Genomic DNA, 22,417 nt, shown 5'->3' with positions numbered 1-22,417 from the left:
AGATGTTACTTTTTTTTTCTTTTCACACATCTGGGAGTTAAAAGAGTGGTTACCATAGTTATTGAGTCACATTCATTTTTCATATAATTGGATCATATTCTGCCATTAGCTCTAAAGTAGAGGGAGGAGACCTTTTAAAAAAATGATTACCAAATTTTTTTATCGCAGCCTTAACCCTTTTATCCTAACGTAAGATTTCAATATTCTCCACACCGTTCTCTTTACATTTTTTAGTGGTACTGACAAGGAGAATTTGGTTGACAATCAAGAGCACCTTTAATTGGCGATCATCTCCTGTATTCAGGGTCGGCCAGGGTTTTTGGGTATTCGGTATTCAGGGGTGTTTTAAATCGGGTATACGGTATATTGCAGCTTAAATATGGGTATTCAGTATATCACTTTCTTTGAATTTCAGGTATAAAGTATTCAAAGCTTCGATTATTTTTGGGTATATTTGGAGGAATTTGGGGTATTTTGGGGTATTTTGTCGATTTTTTTTCGGGTATATTGGTATTCCACTACCCCCCCAGGCCGACCCTGTGTATTCTCACGAACTTTATATTTGATTCAAGGATGATACCGTAAGGAGAAATTAGAAGTCAGTCACTTTTAGGTGTTATATGCGAGGAGAGTATCGATCAAATCTATATCCAGAAATTGGCCAGAGCGTGCATTAAGATTATAAGAAGCATTCAAATCAGTTAAAAACGTGGTCATATAATAAATGCGAGGACGACAGGAAACCGATAATTTGAGGTTAGGTTGTTGACAGAAAGATCGAGGAAGGAGGGATAAAGATCGTCTGTCAACAATTGAAAGGGTGATTCACTTATGCTCAAGAACCGCATGACCAACTCTAAAAGACCAAAACGTTATAGAGACCCAATTAATGATAAAATAAGCGAACACAAGAAATAATGCTATTCTTTCATAACAGGAGCCCATCACTCTAGTGTTTATTCATGTATCTTCTGGCAACATCTAGTTTAGTTCGCATGACACTTATCGCGCCATAGAGGGTTACGCAATAGCGATCCAAGAAGAAGGCTCGGTTACCTATTAGCTCCTTTATCTGAATAGCCAATGTAAATTATTTGTAATTATTCAATGTATTTGTTAAGTGTCTAACGCCAAAAGGCAGAGGAAAGTTACACGAAATCGTAGAAGTTATCACAGTCACGTTTTAAATTTAATCATTTGCTTTTAATCTGTTAAGCTTTGACACCATGTGGAACATGACATAAACCGGAAGGAAATACGTTCGATGGTTTGCAGATTGATTTCCGTTGAGGTTTTTTTTTTTCGGGAAACGGTCACGCATCTCATAAACGCGACTCAAATATTTATATGTTTATTGAGATGATTGGATCCTGCAAGGAAATCTTGGTAAGTGATGAATCTTACAACATGTTACGTTATCTAAACTTAGTGGGAGAGTGTTAGATCGCATCGCCGAATGGATTTTGAATATCGCCAGTGTCCAACGAGTTCAGAAGCCTTGTTAAACGTCTTCAATTTTTGGTAGTCCAACAACTAAACATCACGTTTCTTGGGATGTTTCAATCGCAAAGTGGAACTACTGGATAATAATTTCTTATCAAAGTAAAATTGCGACGCGCTAGACGTGCATTCAACGTAAAATATTAAATCGACTGCCATTCAATGGCTAACCTGTATTTTAAAATGTACATATTGTAATAGAAGAGATTTAATAAATGAATGTGCTTCTTTTAGCGACTTTCAGGAACTCTCCATAGAGCTTCCAAACCAATGAAATTCATTTTTTAGTTAATTCTAGCCTGTGGAAAATTTTCATGAATTTTAATGTCATAGAGATGTAAACAAAGCAAAAAATAATCATGAGTAATCAATAATGTCGATGATATGTGACAATTGGGACCCTCTGTGGGAATATGTGTACCAAGGTGTATGCATGAGCTTGTGTGCCATGATATGCTAGGCCAGGCATGTCACAAATTTGCGGATATGTAGATATTTACAAAGCACAGAACAAAGACATACAGACACTTTGTTTTAAGCAGTGAGCTCTTTAAAAAAAATTGACTTGCAATATGACATGCATGCAAAAAGGCATGCATGCTGTATGATATGCATGCAAAAAACTAGTCTGCAATGTGTCATGCATGCAGTAAGACATAGCTCTCAGAACATGCATACTGTGTATGACCAAAATGTACCTATTTCAAATGTATGCACTCATCAAGCAATCATAGGGTAAGTGTGAGCATGATATCATGAAGTATTAATGTCAAGGCCTGAGTTATCTGCTAAAGCCAAAGGCAGATAACTCAGACATGAGGCTTGATAATTCATGATATCACGGGAAAACCAAATTCAATAATTTTTTTATTACACATTTTTAAACAATCTGCAAAAGAAAACACTGCTCTCTGAGTCTACAAAAATTTTTGAACAATACATGGATGAGGGGCTGGGAAACTAGGCAAAATTTTAGCCTTACATGACAACCCAATATCTGTTGAAGATATTGGGTAATCACATTAAATTCATGGGCTATTGTATGATGACTTTATGTTCTTGACCAATCAGAGTTTTCATAGTATGTCTAGTGTATAATTATAATATTATTATTACATTGTGCATGCCTGAAATGCAATCAGAACCTCTTGCACTGGTTGATTCCCCATGATGATACAAAATTTCCTTTTTATTTGATATTGTTATGTTATTACTTGTTTTCAGATGTGCCCAAATACTATGCTCTGGGAAGTTTAATTGGTATACATGTAATTAGTATACCTGTCTGCAGGGCATGGCCGCATCAGTAACCACAGCAAAGAAAGTAAGGGTGGTAGCCATTCATGACTTTGACCCACTGCAAGCTGATGCTATTTTAACACAAGACTGCCTCAAGAATCCACCCAACATACAGGCTCAGTTACCATTATCCAGGGGTCAATGTCTTGAGATTCTGACCAAGAATGTAAAATCTTGGTGGCTCTATGTAAGATGTGTTTTCAGTGAAAAGGAAGGATTCATACCAAGCACTTGTGTTGTTCCTTTGAGGGAGGATGTGGATGATGAGAAGTAAGTACAGTGTACAAAATTTGATGGTGTTGTCTTTGCATCAGATAACTTTACAGGCCTGTGCTTGCCCAATCCCATCTCTTGATAGGTGGAGTAATCATTCAAGTTTCCCCTGCATTTCTATCTTGCTTGCCTTATGTTTTCCTTTCACCCCCAAACTGACTGAATACATCTTGCTGGAGGGTAATAACTTCAACAAGCCAATGGTTAACACTTAAACCCCTAAGAGTGAATACTATCTAATTCCTCCTTACAATATCACCCCTGAATCAAACATTAAGGTTACACAAATAAAGAAAATGACCATCAAATTAAGTAGCTCTTGATTTTTAAACAAATTCTTCTTGTCAGCACCTTAGAGAGGGTGTAGAGAACAGAAATTCTGTTCTCTACACTCTCTCTAAGGTGAGAATATGCAAACTGATGTTAGGGTGTAAATGGTTAAGTATCTATCTGGGAACCACAGCACAAGTTTAGGTGAATTTTTGGGTTTGGGTTGACTGAGATAAATTAATTTTTTTTTAAGTGGGCTTTAAGAACATTTGTAAGAAGCAAACTTTAAGAAACATTATAAGTCTGGTTGCCAACACTCAATGTTCAGTTACATGGGTGATTTTAGCTGGTCCAAGCTTGAAGGAAGAAGGTCTTTGATGTTATTTCTTTGATGATTAAACATACCTTGTGTTTCAGGCCAGCGAAATATTCTGGATCGTAAGTAATGTGTTTAAATGTAAATTATGGCATGAATGTACTTTTTTTATTGCAGGCTTCATAATCTTGTTAATGGTGGTCAGCTGTCATCCTCTCTGGTCAATAGACAGGTGGAATCAAAGTTCTTTCCAAATATCCTAAACGTTACTAATATATCCAGCAAAATGATTGAATCAAGGAGGGTGAGTACACTCTTTTTTCATTCGATTTTCCTGTTGTTACTTGCAGTAACTGTGTAAGTGTAACACACAGTGGCCTGATGGTTAGTGTGCTAATGAATGTGGGATGAAAGGTCAGGGTCTGAGACCTGGCCAGGTCAATGCGATGGACCAGCTTCCCATTTTGAGGAGGAGTAATGATACACCTATTCCCGTCATATGAAGAAAACGAGGGATAAACTTCAGCTGGATCAGGGCCACTTGAATTGAATACAGACTGATGACTACATGTATGTACTTTGTTAAACCTAAACAGTAAGGTTTGATTTAGTGAAACTCATTTCAATTTTGTGATGGGATTTACTGAAAGTCATTGGACACTGACTCACAACAATTAGTTAGGAATTTTTTTTTCAGATTTGTATGGCCCAATTTGTGGTCATCAACAGCCAGATACAAAGTGCCCATAAAGTTATTATTAACCCTTTAACTCCCAAGATCTAATTGTTAATTCTCACTCTAGCTTCTATACATTTCCTTGTAAATTATTTAGGGGAATTTGGTCTTATATCAAGATAACGACTTTTACCTGATAATATTGAGTATTCTCATCACTCATTTGTGAATAATGTATGGATATTATAGGGAGATGTTACATGTAAGTCACCTCTGGGAGTTAAAGGGTTAAAGCATTGACACCATAGGTAATGCATATGGGTGCATTAGCATGATTTCCTTTCATTTCTTCTTTTGAATATGTATTCTTTAAGTTTCCAATGTCTCTCAAATATTGTCACTTGAATGTCTAATATATTTGTTACTTAATTATAGTAATTATCAGAAATAGAGTACATTTTCATGTTAGTTTGAGTTCCATAAAGCCATTTCTTTTAGAAGCCATGCCCTGAGGAGAAAGCTAATATATTTTCACGCTTGTCATTTTGGTGGCTAAACAGGTAACTTCTCATTCTCCTTGAAATTTTAATTTCCATTATCATGGTTGTAGGTGATTTTCAGCAAAAAGTTTTACTATAATAGTAAATAAATACCACAATTTGTGGTAAGCTTACTCAGTCAGGTGATTAGACAATAAAACTGTCTAGTGAGATGAAAGTTCAGTTGACATAAAATGTGATAAATTTTGAGTACAGTTTGTTCATGAAAAAATTTTTTATGGAGCTTGTTTTTCATCATAACCATTGCTTATTGATATGAGGCAAAATTTATATTTTTAACTTAGTCTACATCTTATCAACGTTGCACTTTCATTAACATAAAGTGCTGTGAAAACCATTCCCTGAAGGAAGTACGTAGTGATAATTCTACATAACATGTTTTTGCAGTCTCATTTTAACTGGCTTTAAAAGAGCACTGCTGGACAGTGATTTATGGGCACTGGAGGAGGGAAGTTTGTCTCACAGTATTGTGCCAAGACTTCAGAGTGAATGGGAGAAAGAAATAAGGAAGTGTCATGGGTCAGTGAAAAATGTTTGTAGGAATAATTTTTATTACACTATAATTTTTATTATAAGATTATTATAATTATTTTTACTATTGCCACCATAGAACTACAAACACTGTACTTGATAGTTTAGACAGAAATGGCAAGGAAGCCCAAAGAGACCATGGTGCTTATAAAGTACAGTCTTCCTTGACTGATAACATTTTATTTGAAAAAAGGAGTGATAGTGTACTGCAATCAAACACAAATTCAGATTATTGCCTCTGTTATCTCAGCAGAAACAGAGCACCACGTTCTAATGACGAGGACTTTGAAAAGAATCATCTTCAGAGTGCCAGTGATGTTGCATTTGTTGGAAAATGCAGAGAGCCCTCTCTAATCAAAGCCATGATACAAGTGTTTGCTCCTTACTTTGTGATTGGCGTTTTCTTCAAGTTGCTGAATGACATTCTGTTGTTCGTTCAGCCGTACCTTTTAGGGTGGGTGATTACTTTTTGTATTGGAGCAATTTTCAATTGAATGTCGATAGTAATGCAGGATAGCATTGGTTTTGCTTTACCTAACTCTGTGTGATTGGTCCAGAAAAAATTGCACCACTCATCTCAACCAATCAGATGCAAAGCTTGAAACTAATCACGACTTGGTCGCCCACGTTTTCCCGCGCTTTGGGCATTTGGTTTTTTTTTTTTGAGTTCTCATTGGCTTGTCAAGGTATTTTCCTTTCCTATGATTGCCTATGTGATTACTTTGCTTTTGCTTCTAAGACATTCAATCGAAAAGCGCCCTAAAAGTGCTGAAGAAAATTGATTGAAAAGGCCTTTGGCTCGATGAATTTTTGAGGACTTTTTTTTTCACAAGAGCTGAGTGCTAAAATGTCACTTAATTTTTAAGTATACATGAGACACATTTTTGAGTATGTTTTGTCTTTTTTCTTTTGGGTTTTGTGTCTCAATTTGAAAAAATAACTGCATAACAGATACTTCAAGTTCTAGAGTGACACATTTGATGTTTGATCTAAAAATAGAAATAAAGTAATGAATGGTTTGGCCAGGCGACAGTATAAACTGAGTGAATGATGCAGGAGCGAAGAGGTCATAATGTCGTCAGCCGTGAACTTTTTTTCGTCAAAATCCTTGGAATTAATATGCTACACTAACAAGATACCTTAAATTACGCTATTTATTGTTCTTGTATAGTCTACGAGCCGGCTTCGACATCACGGCTGCAAGACACGTGTTTATCCGTCCCCGAGAAGGTTTGGGACGAGGTGGGGATAGGTTTGCCGGAGGTCTGTCGGCATTACTCATCAACAGTGCTAGGCCCCTTGCAGACCTCTCACTCACTCGAGTTGCTTGAGGCATGATACTTTCCCGCGGGTGAAGAAACACTCGTGCTGAAGCACTTTTAATTAGGGTTTTCTCGCAAGCTAGATTTAGCTGAGTGCACGTTTCTTGTGTAAGACGTAAGAAAAATCGTGCAAATTTCCCAGGCTATTGCAAGTACGTTGCTTAAATTCTTAAAAGATACAGCAACAAGGTAGTTTACTTTCACGAGCTTACTCCCAATTGGTCTTTTTCAGACTCCTAATAGACTATACAGAAGATAAGGGTAACGATGCAGACAGATGGAAAGGCTATGTGTATGTTGTCGTCCTTGTTATTGTGGCAATCCTCCAGCTGACGGCAGTGCAGCATGCACTGCACATTGCATTCAAATCAGCAATGAGAGTTCATACAAGTATTGTTGGTGTTGTTTATGCCAAGGTGAGAGCATTCGTCACCCGTAACTGTCTCTTGTACACCCAAGTATTGGCATGTGTTGTTCAGATCATCAAACGAGTCACGTCTTTCCCACGTAAGACTCAAGATTAGATCGCGCGGGCAAGGGTTATTTTGAACACATTAATTAATGACTTTCATATATTCTTAACCATTTACATTAAACATTGTTATGTGCAAAACTGCACTGAAGTTCTTGCGGTTTTAAAATCTCACTAGATGTACAGTGGAACATTTTATTGCAATTCACACCTCTGTGGTTTCTCATAGAGTGGTTGCTGATTTCCTTTTTATAGCTACACCGTGATATTTTGCGTTCTTCATTCTTTCGTCGCAAAGTGCAAGGATAATGACTCATAAAGTGGAGGAAGTTGTGAAATATGAGCATATATATGAACAATGTGTTGAATAGAACGAAGAGGATAAACTAGCAACCAATGAGGATAACTTTGGATAAAGATGATCCACATGGATTTCAAACTAAAAAATCTAGGCTAAATGTGTCGACTCGCAAAAAATCATTATCCAGCATCTATATGTATCTTTCTTTCTCCTTTTTTTCTGTTCATTCACAAGGCTTTGACATTAAACAGCCTCTCAAGAAGGATAACCACAACCGGTGAAACAGTCAACCTCATGGCTGTGGACGCTCAGCGTGTCATGCATCTGGTTGAAACCCTCAATCAACTGTGGTCAGCGCCCTTTCAAATTTGTGTTGCCATCTACTTTTTATATGTCACCATGGGAGTGGCAGTCATGGCTGGACTGGGCACACTGCTACTATTAGTGCCGCTGAATCTTCTCATAACGCGTTTAGTCAGAAAGATGCAGGTAACATGAAAGAAGCGACCTTCCGAAAAAACGTGGAGGAAAAAAATATCGGTCGTCATCAAAATCCCTAAGAGGTTGTTTCTCGAAATGAAGGTGTCAACCCCCCTGAAATTGCATCTCTAACGTAGTTTCCGTGTGCTGTAAGAAGCGACGGAATCAGTGGATGTTACATACTATCTCTTTTTATCTCCTAGCACCCTTAATTATGGTCACATGAATATTGTAAGTGGGAAAGCAGAGCTTAATTCGGCTACTTTCCAAAATATTTTCCTCATTATTCGTGATAACAATTCTGTGTGTTTTCATACCTATCTTTCTCGATTTGAAATTTGAATTGCGACATCACCGAGTCTAAGCACCGGGTTTAATATTTAATATGCGTTTTGTTTCACAGGTGAAGCAGATGGCAAATGCAGACGAACGCATCAGAGTGATGAACGAGGCTCTTAGTGGAATCAAGGTACGATCCGGCTTTGTGTTCTAGATCGGAGAATTGCTAGTAGTTGATTGATTTTTGTAATGTAATCGTAAAGACTGAGTCACTAACCAATGGTGAATTTAGTTTTATCTACTGAGTTGATAATGTCAAGTGGCTACCGTAATTGAGCTGACATTTCGAGTCTTAGCCCTTTCGTCATCGCCCTGACGAAAGACTAACGCTCGAAAAGTCAGCTTTACTGTGGCCAACTCACATTATCAACACAGATGATGAAACCAAATTATCTTGTTATACACCAAACACAGCTTCTTTAGAAAATTACCCCCTTTTACCCATTAGTTTGGTTAGTTTGGCAATGGTTTTTTGTGTTGAATGCTAGCTACAGCGTTGTTTCGGGCAATATTTTAACTGCATCAAGCTTTCATTCATGCATGTGTTTCTACACTCTTCTCCTGTCATATTTGCTTTTATTACTTATTGACTGTTTTTGTTTTAATCCATCTCTACTCATCAGGTTCTGAAGCTGTATGCTTGGGAAGAATCCTTCATGAATAAGATCATTTCTGTCAGAAATAAGGAACTGCATCATCTGACCAACAGCATGTACTTAGGCGCAGCTGTTTCATTCACTTTCATTTGCGCTCCTTTTTTGGTGAGAAAACTCAAACTGCATTATTTCAGAATTTACCCTTTGGGTTGTCGTTGCCTTGGCCTCGAGAGGCTTTTCTTGAATGGTTCGACTTGTCGGGGTCAGATTCCGTCGGAAGAAATCTGATGGTATTCAGGGCAGGGCTGCAGAACGCTTTAAGCCCTAGCATCTGAGAGACAGTGACTCCTTTTGGCTACCAAACGATTAGTCAACCGTATAGATTTTAAATGAAGTTGTACAAGGACAGGGAAAGTTTTCTTTGTTCTAATTTCTCTGCTGTGCTCTTTAACAGGTGTCTCTGGCCACATTTGCGGTATACGTCCTTCTTGGTAATGAGCTGACCGCTAAGAAAGCTTTTGTAGCAATTTCTCTGTTCAACATTCTTCGCTTCCCTCTTATGATGTTACCACGAGTAATAGTGAATGTTATTCAGGTGAGTTCTGATTTTGTACAAACAGGTCCGTTTTCCTATCACACCTAACTTTGTACGAAAACGATGTGCGAATTCTGTTACGAGTAAAATTGACTTTAAGTCGTGTAGAACTTTGACAGTTACATGTACGTCTTAGAACTCAACGTTGAAGTCTTGTTAGCGCTTTGTTCTTACAATTGTTTCCATTGTGTTAGGCTCAAGTTTCCTTTCATCGATTGGAGCAATTCCTTGGACTTGAAGAATTACAACACGAAAATGTCCAACGCAATATGCCGTCACACTGTAAGTTTGAACGACCGGACGCACTTACCACATAACGTTCGTTTTAGATGAAGACACATTTTAGCGCTAAAATGCTGAAACCTTTCACCCCCGTAAAGCGATGGGTGTCATCATTGGTCATCGGGGGCATTATAGGGCATGACCAATCACATCTCAGAATATTGATCTACGTGGTAAAAACTAACCGATTATTTGGCTGAACTGGCATTCAAGATGGCGATTTGATTTTTAACACAATCATATGATTGGTAAATTTCATTCCCTCTAGAAAAAGGAGAAGTACTCCAACTCTCATCTATGCGAGTTAGTATCCAGTGCATACCCATTAAGTAATTTTTTTTTGCCAGCTTTGATCAAGTCAATCTTTTTCTCCCTGTAGGTTCTAACCTGGCAATTTTTGTGAAAAATGGTTCATTTTTTTGGGACAGAACCGATGATATTCCTGCTTTGAGAAAGTAAGTAAGCTTCAGATTTCCAGTGTCTTGTTTCAATTAAATAGATCCTTGCATAGTTTTTGTTTGATCAAAGTTAACGTAGAAATTTAAAGCGATTCTCGTTCATCATATCCTAATATCATGATAAAGTGGCGAGATTTTGGTTATCTATTCTGGGCCTCCTCTTGGTCTACATGCGTAGAGTAGATCCCGAATCCAAAAGATTCAGATCGCTTCAGCCTTCTCGCAATGATACAACATTTTAGAACGCTACCCATTTGTATGAAAGTGTTCTGCACTCCGCCTCCTCACATTTCAAGGAAACGATTACACTTCCCTAGATATCTGTGTCGTTGCTTTACTGGAATTATTCATTAAATTTTCCTACTGAAACGGATTTTTCCTGCAAAATCGCGTAGCTTCGATCACACGCTGTTGGGATTGTCGTCTTTTTCCTCAAGAGGACTATAATGACAATTTTACTGACCTTTCTAAATGAAACAGATCTTTCTTGCAAAATCGCGTAGCTTCGATCGCGCGCTGTGGGGATTATCGTCTTTTTTACTGACCTCTCTAAATGAAACGGATTTTTCCTGCAAAATCGCGTAGCTTCGATCACACGCTGTTGGGATAATCGTATTTTTCCTCAAGAGGACCATGATGCCAATTTGACTTTCCTTTTTCCTTTTTTCTTCAAAGCATCAATTTAAGCATTGCCACTGGCTCACTTGTGGCTGTGGTCGGTCAGGTTGGTTGTGGAAAGTCAACTCTGTTGTCAGCTCTCCTCGGAGAAACAAATAAAAGCGATGGAAAAGTTTTTGTGCAGGTTTGTTTCTACACATTTCAAGGTCACCACATTTGTCCACTGTTTGTGATAGGTTGATCACAGGAGCTCATACTGGTAACCCACTTACACGTCTTGTGATGGATAAGTTGAAAAGTTGCCCTTTAACTTTGAAAAGCAATTAACTTGGAACCAAACATGCAGTTTCAGTTCATTAAACAACAAACAGGTCTAGAGACTAAACGTATGTTTGTCAACAATTAGGTGTATTATCGATCCACACCAATTTTCTATTTTTAAGTCTACTAGAAAATGTACGTGACATGGAAAGGAGAATTATAAAAGCTAATAATCCGACCTTGGGAGTTGAAGGGTTACGTAAGTGAAGACTTTACTTAGTACCACGGCTAATGGCCTTTCCTCTGTCCTCCGTCAAAAAATCGGTTTCCTTTTTTTCCTTTTTTTGAAATATTAGGGAACGACTGCTTATGTTCCGCAGCAAGCTTGGATCCAGAATGCAACGCTTCAGGAAAATGTGCTGTTTGGTAATCCACGTGACTCTGCACGCTATAAACAAGTGATTAGTGCCTGTGCCTTGGAACCTGATATTCAGGTTTTACCAGCAGGAGACATGACGGAGATTGGTGAAAAGGTACAAAATGACCTCATTAGAAACAACAACAACTACTGATAACAACAAAAACAACAACAATTGACAACAACAAAAACTACAACAGTAACCGCACTTAATTTATTCTTCGTTTAACCTGTCTTGATCCAACCATTCCTTACAGAATGTTTCCAATGAAACTTAGCCTAGCACACCGATTGCGCATATGAATATAGAGAGCAAATGTCACGCGGGATCGGGAGGTGGTCTTTTCTTAAACTTCCTTGTTACTGGCTAAAGGTTGCGTCCTCTCATGCTTACTCTTGTGGCAACGGTCACTGAAAATGTGTTGCTCTTTGGTTGAATGCAGAAGGTGAAAAGCTCCATATAGCGCCTTTCCTTCCTCAACGTACTTATCAGCCTTAACCCTTATTTATATTTTTTGACATTTAGCTAGGACCTCCCTTTATGTTTGTATGAGCGGAGCATCCTCATTAAAGATCACTTCTCACTCTTAACTTCCAGAAGCGATTAACATGTAACCTCTCCTTCTAATATCCATACATTGTCCATCAAACAAGTAATAAGAATACTAAAACTTGTCTAGGAGAAGTTGTTATCTTGATCTTACACCAAATTCTTGTAACCAAAATACTAGGAAGTGTGTGGCAGCTAGAGGGGATAATTAACAATTAGATCTTGGGAGTTAAAGGGTTAAATGTGTATTTATTTATTTATTTTTAAAGGGTATAAACCTCAGTGGTGGGCAGAAACAGCGTGTAAGCTTGGCTCGTGCTGTGTATTTCAATACTGATATATACCTGTTGGACGATCCACTCAGTGCTGTGGATTCGCATGTTGGAAAACATATATTTGACGAAGTTATTGGACCTCAGGGACTGTTGAAGGAAAAGGTAAAAGCATAACTGTATTAAAATATTTTTCTGTAACGAGGGGGTGTGCTTGTGTTTGGCCAAAAGGATAAGAATACTTCTGGCCAATCTTCAACAGACTGCACGTCGAGTTTTGCGGCAATATTTTTCTACAGGTTTTATGTTTATGTCTTCAAAATGACTGCTATTAAACTGAATAGTTAAGTTTTCTGAAGGAAAACGTATGAGGTTCACTGTATCAGTTTTTATTGTATAGTTCTAGTCAAAAGAGCTGAGTCGCTAAAAGAGAATTAAAATTTCAATTTGAATTAGTTATCTCAGAATTTCAGGCAACTCGCACTCAGAGCTCGTGCACGTAGCTTGCGCAGTATCACATTTAAAGGGCCCACAATATTGCCACCGAAAATTTGCGCATATGTCTTAGACACGTGTGAAACGTGTTAGTGAAATTGACATTTTTATCCCGTAGACACGTGTTCTTGTGACACATGGTATTCAGTTCTTACCATTTGTGGACCAAATAATTGTCCTTCTAGATGGTGAGGTTCGTGAGGTGAGATTTAGGTTTTTTTTTTCCTTTTGTCCATGTCTTTTCCATTCTTAAACTTCTTGGGGGCTTTGAAACGACATGGAATTTAAACGGTAAAAGAGATGTGAGATGCTTCTCAGTATATTCTATTGTCTCTGTAGGGGTGGAACACATATTCGTGTGAAAAGATTTCTTCCCCCATGTTATAACCATGAATTGATACCCAGTCTCAACAGAGTTCACCAGTCGTACCACTGGTACCTAATAACCCTTATGTTATGCGTGGTAATTGCCCCTATTGCGCCCCCTTAATGTTTGACTGAAGCTAGAATGTATACTACAGAATTAGAATTTTGCTGAAGGACTGGGATTCATGCCTACAAGTTGCATTGCTGTATGAATTATAAACTAACAGTGGGCGGATAAAGCTGGAATTAATCCCTGTCAAAACCAGATTAGTGCTAACTTCAAGCAAATTACGACCTCTACTTTTCCTGAGCGAGGGATGCGCCGGTTTAACTCGCACGTTCTCGTGAGTTTTGCATTGCGGGAACTTTGCGACGTTAATAAATTATTTTCGTTGTAGTTTCACGGTTAATCACGGGATCCTCCTGAAAACCACCTGCGGTGAGTGAGGCAATTCCTCTTTCGAACGCTCGGTTAAGTGAACATACGTCTTTCGAACGCTCGTTTAAATGAACATACGCCTTAAAAACGAAGGGAAAGTAGAAAAATTATGGGTAGAAGATTGGCAACCAAGTAAAACTTCTGTTTGAACCTCTGAAATTCAAAGTGGTGCATGTTTATTAGAGCATATGAGACAGCGATAATTGTAAGAAATGCACAACTATAGCTAGTTGCAACGTTTTCTTAAGTAGTGATTAGGAAATGAAAGTATATTGATTAAAACCTATTTTCACGTTTGCCTCATTAATTTCTCGTTACTCTAAATTGTCAACTTTCAACCTTTCACGTGTATGGTGCAATGACTCTCTAACATGCTAAACGAGACCTGCAATGACATACCGAATAGTTGATAATTTTCACAAGTCTTAAGGGAATTGTATCAACAAATTTATCTACTAGTTGGTTAAAAAACACAGACGTAGTATATACCTTTGACAAACTGATATATCGATTATTTCTACCCATCTTATTCAGGATGTTTGAAATTCCTTCACATGTGAAAATGTTTGTTCTAGGTTGGTACCTATACAGAGCTTAAATCATCTCAAGGGTGGTTTGCTGAATTTTTGGATATCTACGCAGGAGAGAACAGCGGCGCACAGAGTAAGTTAAGCATAATGTCGATTCGTAATGCTCTAGTATTTTAACTTCTTATGGTGAGGGCGTTGACGATTTATTTTTTAAAGAAAGTTTCGCGAGCTGGCCTCTCCACCCTTACTCAAAGTTGAGATCCAAGGCTGTTTTAAAGTTGACTGGATGACTAATTATGATGACTAACCAGCATCGCTGAACCTCTCAGATCCTTTAATTGCGTATGTGCTTGAACTGATGCATGTGAATCAAATTAGTACATTCTTTATAAGAATAGGGAATTTCCAATAGTTGAACTGGTGTATCCCTCTCTGGTGTATCCTTTATTTGTAAATTATTTTATACTTTACAGTGGGTAGAGAAAACATTGGAGAGGTTTCAAGTCAAGGAAAATCTTTACATAAAGGGAGAAATTCTAAAAATGTGGCCTACAATCGATCTGTCAGCTGTCATCACCTAGGAAACGAGCTTCATCCTCGTCACCAGGCAGCAAAATCGCAGAGTGAAGTTAACTTAGCAAGGCTTATCGTTGACAAACAATCTGGAAACCGATCTCCACTGAAAAAGTTGCTAGATCTTGAAAATCGCCACAGCCTTGTTAGTATGCACTCGTTGAACAGTCTGTTATCTGGCTGTGAAGGTTTGGACGCCAATTATGAAGTGGAAGATGAGCCCTTATTTGATACTGCAAATGATGAAGACGAAACAGTGTCGTCTTTAGATGTTCCACGAAATTTCCAACATCAGCGAAGTGTTGTTAGTGGCGCCTCGGTGAATAGTTTATTATCGCTGGTAGAAGAAGAAGAAAGCACTAAAGACCGCGTTGAAAAACCACCAGTGATTTGTATTAACGAACCTGAAGACAGCCCTGGCATGAGAGAAAAGGAAAATGAAAGTTTACTCGCAAACGAAGGAACCGGTGAAAGAGAGATAGTCGTCGAGAAAAGAGAGAAGAAAGAAAAAACAGGCAGGACAACCTCTGATGAAAGGTCGCAGACGGGAAGGGTAGGTTTCTACTGAGTCATTCGGTACCTTAAACGTTCGATTTTGATGTCTACAGGCCTTTTTTCATTCTTGAGTCATTAGCTTCTTGGGTCATATATGGGGAACAGGTACGATACGGTGGTTAAAACATCCACCTTGCACCGCGGTGGTCTGGTTCGATTCTGAAACCAGTTCTCACGCGTTGGTCAATTTTTAACTAGTTCTCATCCTTACTCCACGGGGTTTTTTCTTTGGGTTCTCCAGTTTTCCTGTCTTCAAAAAAGCTGACACCTTGAAATCAACTTGGCAGGATGTAGTGAATAAATTAAGCCGCCTCATAGGTACCATTTGCCAAATCCAATTTGGCGTTTATTAATCCTGTTTATTTTACCTTCCATTCAGGCTTCATCAGATAAGAATTAATCACTTTTTTTTTCGTTTTTATTAACAGGTGAAGTTCTCCGTCATATGGGCGTATGCAGGCAGTCTAGGCATTCTCTGTTCTTTTCTAATTCTCTTCAGCGGTTTTGGAGCTGAATCAGCGATCATTATGTCACGCATATGGCTCGCCAAATGGAGTTCTACCAATGTCGCGACATCACAGCAGCGTGACACATTCCTTGGAGTTTATGGTGCATTGGGGTTTGGGCAAGTCCTTCTTGTTAGTGCAATGTCTCTTGTTCTAACGTACAGTGCAATGAAAGCCGCCAGAAACTTACATCATGGACTACTTGTTAACATTATGCATTTACCGATGCAATTTTTCGAAACTACACCGCTGGGAAGAATTGTAAACCGCTTTTCCAGAGACATAAACTCCGTTGACGATAAAATTCCACGCGCCTTGGGGATGTTTCTCAGAACTTTCCTGACCACTCTTGGAACAATTGTCATTATTAGTTATTCTACACCTCTGTTTCTAACTTGTGTTTTACCACTTGGTGCCCTGTACTTATTTATTCAGGTAAGAGGTATTCAACAATAACAACATAAGCAACAAAAATAACAACAAAAATTGTACGCCCAAACGCTCACAAAATAGAGAAAGCTTTGAAGATTTCAAGACATTATACAATAAAACAAAAAAAACCCAAAAAACAAAAAAACATTAGAAAAAACAGGAAATAAACAAAACAAAACGATTAAAATTAAGGAAGTGTGTGAACAACTGTTACGAATTTGGAAAGGTGATGTTTCGTAGGTCAATTCCTAGTCGGATCAACTGCTTAGTTTATATGTATATTTTTTATTCCATGTCGGTTTGTTTATTTTCTTTCATTTTCCTTTATTTTACAATAGAGAGCGTTCGTAGCAACATCTCGTCAGCTCAGAAGAATAGAATCCGTCAGCCGTTCTCCAATCTATAATCATTTCTTTGAAACCATCAATGGTACAAGCACCATTCGCGCGTATTCTCAGCAACAGAGGTTTATTTCAGAGAGCTATCGTCGAATGGACGAGTCTCAAGTGGCACATTATCCAGCAATTTCAGCAAACAGGTATTTCTACTTATTTGAGTTAATTGGCGAAAGATTTCTATTGGCAGATGATTTTCACCAAAGTTTATAGATTATGTGCTGTTTTCCTTGACAAATTGAGGGCCACGAGTTTATCAGTATTTCATACTGTCAAGTGCCATTCTCGAAAAATAAAGTTGATTATTATTGTTCTTAAATATTTATTGTTTTCTTCATAAGGTGGTTGGCACTACGCTTGGAATTCATTGGAGCTGCCATTCTGTTTTTCGCTTCGTTGTTTGCTGTAATAGCCAGAGAGACCATAGCCCCTGGCCTTGTTGGGCTGTCTGTGGCATACGCATTACAGGTAACCAAAGACGAAAGATCGCATCGTTCCGCCCAGTGCGAGATCTGTAGTGACTTTTAAGACGGATTAATAATGGTGATAGGATCGAGTAGAGTCCAATTCGGTCAGTAATGATACAAGTGATTGACAAAATCGGACGACCCGAGAGCGGGAATCCGATTTGTTAATTACGAGAATGATTACTGACAGAATTGGACGACACAAAGTCTTGCTACCAATTAGTCAAAACTAAGACAAAATTTGAGAAAGAAACCAGACATCGGTCATACGTTTTCATTTAAAAAACAACATTTAACTCGGCGAAAAGCGAGGCAGCAGCGCGCGCACAAGACGCGTTCTGTTCACTTACATGGGCATGGTGTTTTAACTGCCCTATTACACTGTCCAGTTAGAAGCATGACGCGTACACCGTCCTATTAGTGCTTAAATCGGGCTGGTGATAACAAATCACGTGCGAGAAATTTGTTGTAGTGTTGATAATGTCTTTAGTTAAATATTCCTCCATTTTGGAAATTGCCTTGTTTTTCTTTGGATAAGTGGTTGTTGCTATGGTTATTGTGATCAATTCTGTGATTGGTGGATTAAGCTGAGAGGTCTTAGTATGATTGGCTGCCTCAACTGTCCGATTACAGGTGCCTGATTACAGCCAACTGTGCGATTACAACTGTACAGAATGATTCGTGAAAATTGAAGCAGCTGATGCACCAATCACATTTGAGGAAATTGTAATGGTTATGATTAATTATTGTTATACAGCAACTGCTTCTCATAATTGGGCTGGAAGTTTAACCCTATTTCCAAAATGGCCTTTTCACGTTACTTCACATTAAACGAGTAGGCCTGCAAAAATAAGAATTTTGGTGATTACATAATGTTTTTGTTATAATTTAGAAATTTAGGAGAACTAAGGAATAAGATTATCCAGTTAACTGCATGTAAGGCGCCTCGAAATTTTCTGTGTTCCTTTAGAGAATTCTTCATAAAATTTTGAACACTCTGCGTTCTCTACAGATCACAGGTTCACTAAATTGGATGGTGCGCCAGAGTAGCGAATTGGAAACTAACATTGTTGCGGTAGAGCGAATTAAAGAGTATTCAGCAGTTACTAGAGAGGTGAGTTCTCCGTTCTGCTTTATGTAATTCTTGTAAATATAGCGCACTTTCGATTGCGTTTCACAAACCGGCCTAAACCCAAAGTAATGAAAACACTGGTTACCATTCCCGACCAGGGCACTCTTTTGGGTCTGCAGCATAAATTGCATTTAAACACGATCGACCTAGTAGCCATCGATTTTGGTAATGATTGGCCAGTTACTATTAACACTTTAGTGAAAGTTCTTTAATGGCACTCGCTTAAAGGAATGAAAAACTGCATATCGTAACATGGCCCTCTAAATCTTGAAACTCGATTAAATGAAATGTGGTGATTTATGTTTTACAGGCCGATTGGATAATTCCCTCTCACCGTCCTCCTAGTGAGTGGCCTCACCAGGGTAAGGTAGAAATAGAACACTTTGACTTGCGTTACAGAGAACAGTTACCTCTCGTGCTCAAAGACATCAATTGCACCATTGGAGCAAGAGAGAAGGTGAGTTTTCTGTTACAGTATTCCAGATTACCCAGTTGAAAACGTAACGTTTACCTACCCCCAACAACATACCCAACTCTTCTTGCGGAAGAAGTAAATAGATACATAGGCGAGCGACGGCCTTACAGAATTCTTGATTCAAGCTCTCGATAGGTTTATTGTGCTATGCTATTGGAGAAAACATTTTCCGGCTCCCACAATTCCTCTCTCCATCCAGGATGGTTTACCAACGTACATAGTAGATGGGTTTATTCTCAAGGGGGTCTTAATAAATGCTGAAGAGTGCTTTCGATTGGTTATCCCATTCAAGAGGAGTATCAAGTCACTACATGTTTAGTATACCGGGTTAAGCTCTGGCAAGATTGAGCCGCCAGTCTGGTAAAAATGAACGTAAGCCTTTTGTATGATTTATCATTATCATAATGTTTTCACAATCCTTCCTTTTTTTTCTGGCAAAACAGGTCGGTATTGTGGGTCGCACGGGAGCTGGCAAGTCAACTCTTACCTTAGCCTTGTTTCGTATTCTGGAGAGAGCTGGTGGACGGATTCTTATTGATGGTTTTGATATCGCTGCGATCGGACTGCAAGATCTGCGGTCACGACTCACCATCATTCCACAAGTAAGTGAGACTAATTTGATTGAGAGTAGAAAAAAATACAGGTCTACAAAAGACCTGCAAGAGTCTTGATATCCTGAATATATCATCGTAATAATTTTTTAATCATTTTAATATTATTTCAGCCATTTTAAATATCATTAATATCATCATATTATTATTTTATTTGTTTTTTTTTTAATTAATTTTTTTTTCCTTTTTACAAGAAAACATTGAACAACCCGATATACCAACTGCATCTTACTTGTTTATTAACGGTCTACGTTTAGAAATCGTTTTTTTTTGTTTCTTGTCATCAGCGTGATGTGTGTGCTAAGTATGTTCTCCAGAAAACGAAAGTGATATACACCGCCTTAAAAAAAAGTTGTCATATAACTCCCCGGTCTTCCCAAAAGGACCACCCATCTCTCTCTGCAACGGTCACTTTCCTCTGTCCCTAACGTGGCCTTCATGGAGAGGTCAAAATGATGGAGGTGTATCTGGTCCTTATTTGGTCAAGCTTGGAGAACCTCCATGATCAGTTTAGTACATACAGTTATTTCAATTTTTGTTTTATTTGTTTAACTATTTGCTTGTTTTGAATATTCTCTTCGCAGGATCCCATGTTATTTTCAGGAAGTCTCAGGCTAAACCTAGACCCTTTTAATAAATACTCAGATGAAGAGCTGTGGAATGCTCTTGAAGTGGCCCACCTGAAGAGTTTCGTGTCGGGTCTTGATAAAGGACTTGAATTTGTCATTCAAGACGGAGGCGAGAATCTGAGGTAGAATTTTTTTTCCATTTGTTATCAATTGGACTTTAAATGAATGTATGCCTTCGTTCAAGGATGTGTGTTTTAGTTGTAGAATTTAAACCACCCAATGGCAACTCCTAAAAATGGTAAGGCGGGGGTGTTCTATTAGCAGGCCGTGGCAAGCTGTTGCGCTATCTGCTTTGGTTGATATGACGATTCTTTGCGAAAATCCGTTCTCTTTACTTCTTTATAGTGTTGGCCAACGGCAGTTGGTGTGTTTAGGACGTGCACTGCTCCGAAAGAGCAAAATTCTAGTTCTTGACGAGGCTACAGCTGCTGTGGACCTGGAAACTGATGAACTAATTCAAAAAACGATTCGGCGAGAGTTCGCTGACCGGACAGTGTTCACGATCGCACACAGGCTCAACACTATCATGGACTACGAAAGGTATCACTCTTTTTCCTGACCTTTTTGAAATAAGATAAAACTTAAATGATGATATGTACATGTAATGTTACGCTAATTGAAAAGTTACTAATCCAAACTTGCGAGTATTATTATTATAAGTATTGTAAATGCAATCTGTTGTTACCCTTTTTTGAGAAATTCCAGGTACCAGTAGTCCTAAAAAGACTCCAATCGATTTAAGTGACTAAATCTCATCTCAGAGGTCCAGCACACTTGCCTTCGCGTTTCTCAATAGAGCAGTAGGGGTTGACTCAATCCTGAGTTTGAGCTGAAATGGTCCCTTTCTTTTCTCGTCAGGATTATGGTCCTAACAGACGGTTCAGTAGCGGAGTTTGACTCGCCATCAAACTTGCTGTCAAGAAGAGGAATGTTCTACAGCATGGCTCGTGATGCGGGTTTGGCTTGACAAAATTTTCTCATATTTTTGTAAGGGCTGATACGCATTAGCCCAGAGCAGGAAAGAGGTTTGGGGAAAACTCCTGTAGAGCTTAAATTGCCATTACCCACCCCCTTTTCTCCTTTTCAATCAACTCAGACAGGTCTGTCTTGGAATTACGATTGCGTTATAATCAATTCACTACGTCTTTGATTTAAGTTATTCCTTGCGCAATTTTTTGACAATGTAACTTTATGGCAATGTATGTTATTAAGACAAAGTTAATATAATTATAAAAAAAGACCAAATTAAAAATTAAATAGGGAAAGGAAACCTTTTTTAAAATCAATAGAGAGAACGTAACTTGTTATCAGTCGTTGATGTTTATAGATTTTATTGCATTCCTAATCTCAAAACTTCATAGGCAAAGCTAGGATACAGACTAAAAGGAAGCATACAAATATGAAATCGTGTTTGGGGAACTTGATTCTCTTAGTTAAAAAAAAAAGAAGAACAAAATGTAAAAGATTCAAGTTTAATAAAATTTATGTTTTTATATTTTTGTGATGATGGTAACAGATGAATTTAACAACAGCACACTTAACCTTGGAACAGAAAAAATCGAGTCATCCACATATTTCAAAACGTTTTCCAGTTTTTTTGTAGAATTTTTGACTTACAGTATGATATGAAAAATGCAAAAGTCAGAAAGGGCATGGTAAAAGGCCAAACTGAAGTTAATTAATGAACCTTTTATCATTTGTCTGATCATGACTATAGATTTTCATAGTATTGACCGCGGCGTTACGACTGCTCTATTGTTAGTTGTCGTCAGCCGACGTGGTTGAATCTGTACGTGTCGCTCTCTATAGCACCTTGGCTTACTATTGTTGGTGTTTTTTGAAGTGCTGTCCTTGGTGCATTTCGATCCTTAATACTCATTCCGACAGTTGTTGTGTTGTTCTCTCATAGGCCCCATTTGGCATAACTTGGCTGTGGAGGCTTTTTATTGTAGGCATCCAGGCTTCAGTTTCGATTACGCTGCCTCTATCGACCTCATAAGAATGAGGTCTTCTGTGGATGGCCTTTTTCACCCAAAGGGTGTACCAGTGAGGGTCATGATCAGTAGCTTTAACCTTGTACAAAACACGTACGTGTCCTGTTCTTTAGTGTGTTCTGAAACAGCTGAGTTCTGAACTCGAGCAAGACGTATGTCTCTTCTCTGAACATTGGCCATCTTTCTTTGATAACGACACTATCAATGACATTTTGGTAAACGTTGAGGGCATGGAGAGTTTCATTCTGAGGGCTTTTATGGTCATCTTGCCACTAGTGATTACTCATGGACTTGAATTGAATCTGTTAAGTCCCTTTTTTTGATTTCTTCCATGTTGAGTATTTACAAGCTGTTTTGTGACTTTTCAGATGTAAATTATCCAGAGAATCATGACGAAACTTCTTGCTTTGCCGACAATATTAATAAATT

General features: G+C 38.3%; 1 protein-coding gene across 7 annotated transcripts; it reads left to right on the top strand.

Annotated features, from left to right (window-relative positions):
• Positions 1-1,053: 1,053 nt before the first annotated feature.
• Positions 1,054-21,489, top strand: LOC113684646 (multidrug resistance-associated protein 1). Of its 7 annotated transcripts, none has more exons than XM_089210771.1 (28): positions 1,054-1,386; positions 2,725-3,069; positions 3,836-3,962; positions 4,833-4,894; positions 5,282-5,413; positions 5,679-5,879; positions 6,980-7,163; positions 7,755-8,009; positions 8,404-8,469; positions 8,963-9,100; positions 9,390-9,530; positions 9,725-9,812; positions 10,192-10,267; positions 10,946-11,072; positions 11,506-11,682; positions 12,387-12,554; positions 13,003-13,086; positions 14,265-14,352; positions 14,693-15,345; positions 15,776-16,288; positions 16,624-16,823; positions 17,022-17,148; positions 18,160-18,261; positions 18,590-18,736; positions 19,198-19,356; positions 19,950-20,116; positions 20,340-20,534; positions 20,853-21,489. In XM_089210771.1, exons 2-28 carry the CDS (start codon positions 2,795-2,797, stop codon positions 20,959-20,961), a joined length of 4,761 nt encoding a protein of 1,586 aa, XP_089066897.1. In that variant the 5' UTR covers positions 1,054-1,386; positions 2,725-2,794; the 3' UTR covers positions 20,962-21,489. The 7 variants fall into 7 exon arrangements, 5 of the variants coding, with proteins under 5 accessions (XP_089066897.1, XP_089066899.1, XP_089066898.1 ...); XR_016188010.1 differs by having other exon boundaries at positions 1,055-1,386; positions 5,676-5,879; positions 19,653-20,116; XR_016188011.1 differs by having other exon boundaries at positions 1,055-1,386; positions 19,653-20,116; positions 20,853-21,246.
• Positions 21,490-22,417: the final 928 nt, after the last annotated feature.

Source organism: Pocillopora damicornis, chromosome 6, assembly GCF_964200805.1.
Source record: "Pocillopora damicornis chromosome 6, jaPocDami1.2, whole genome shotgun sequence".
In the NCBI taxonomy this organism is placed as follows: Eukaryota; Metazoa; Cnidaria; class Anthozoa; order Scleractinia; family Pocilloporidae; genus Pocillopora; species Pocillopora damicornis.
Note: the sequence above shows the minus strand (reverse complement) of the source record. Positions and strands in the feature narration are given on the sequence as shown.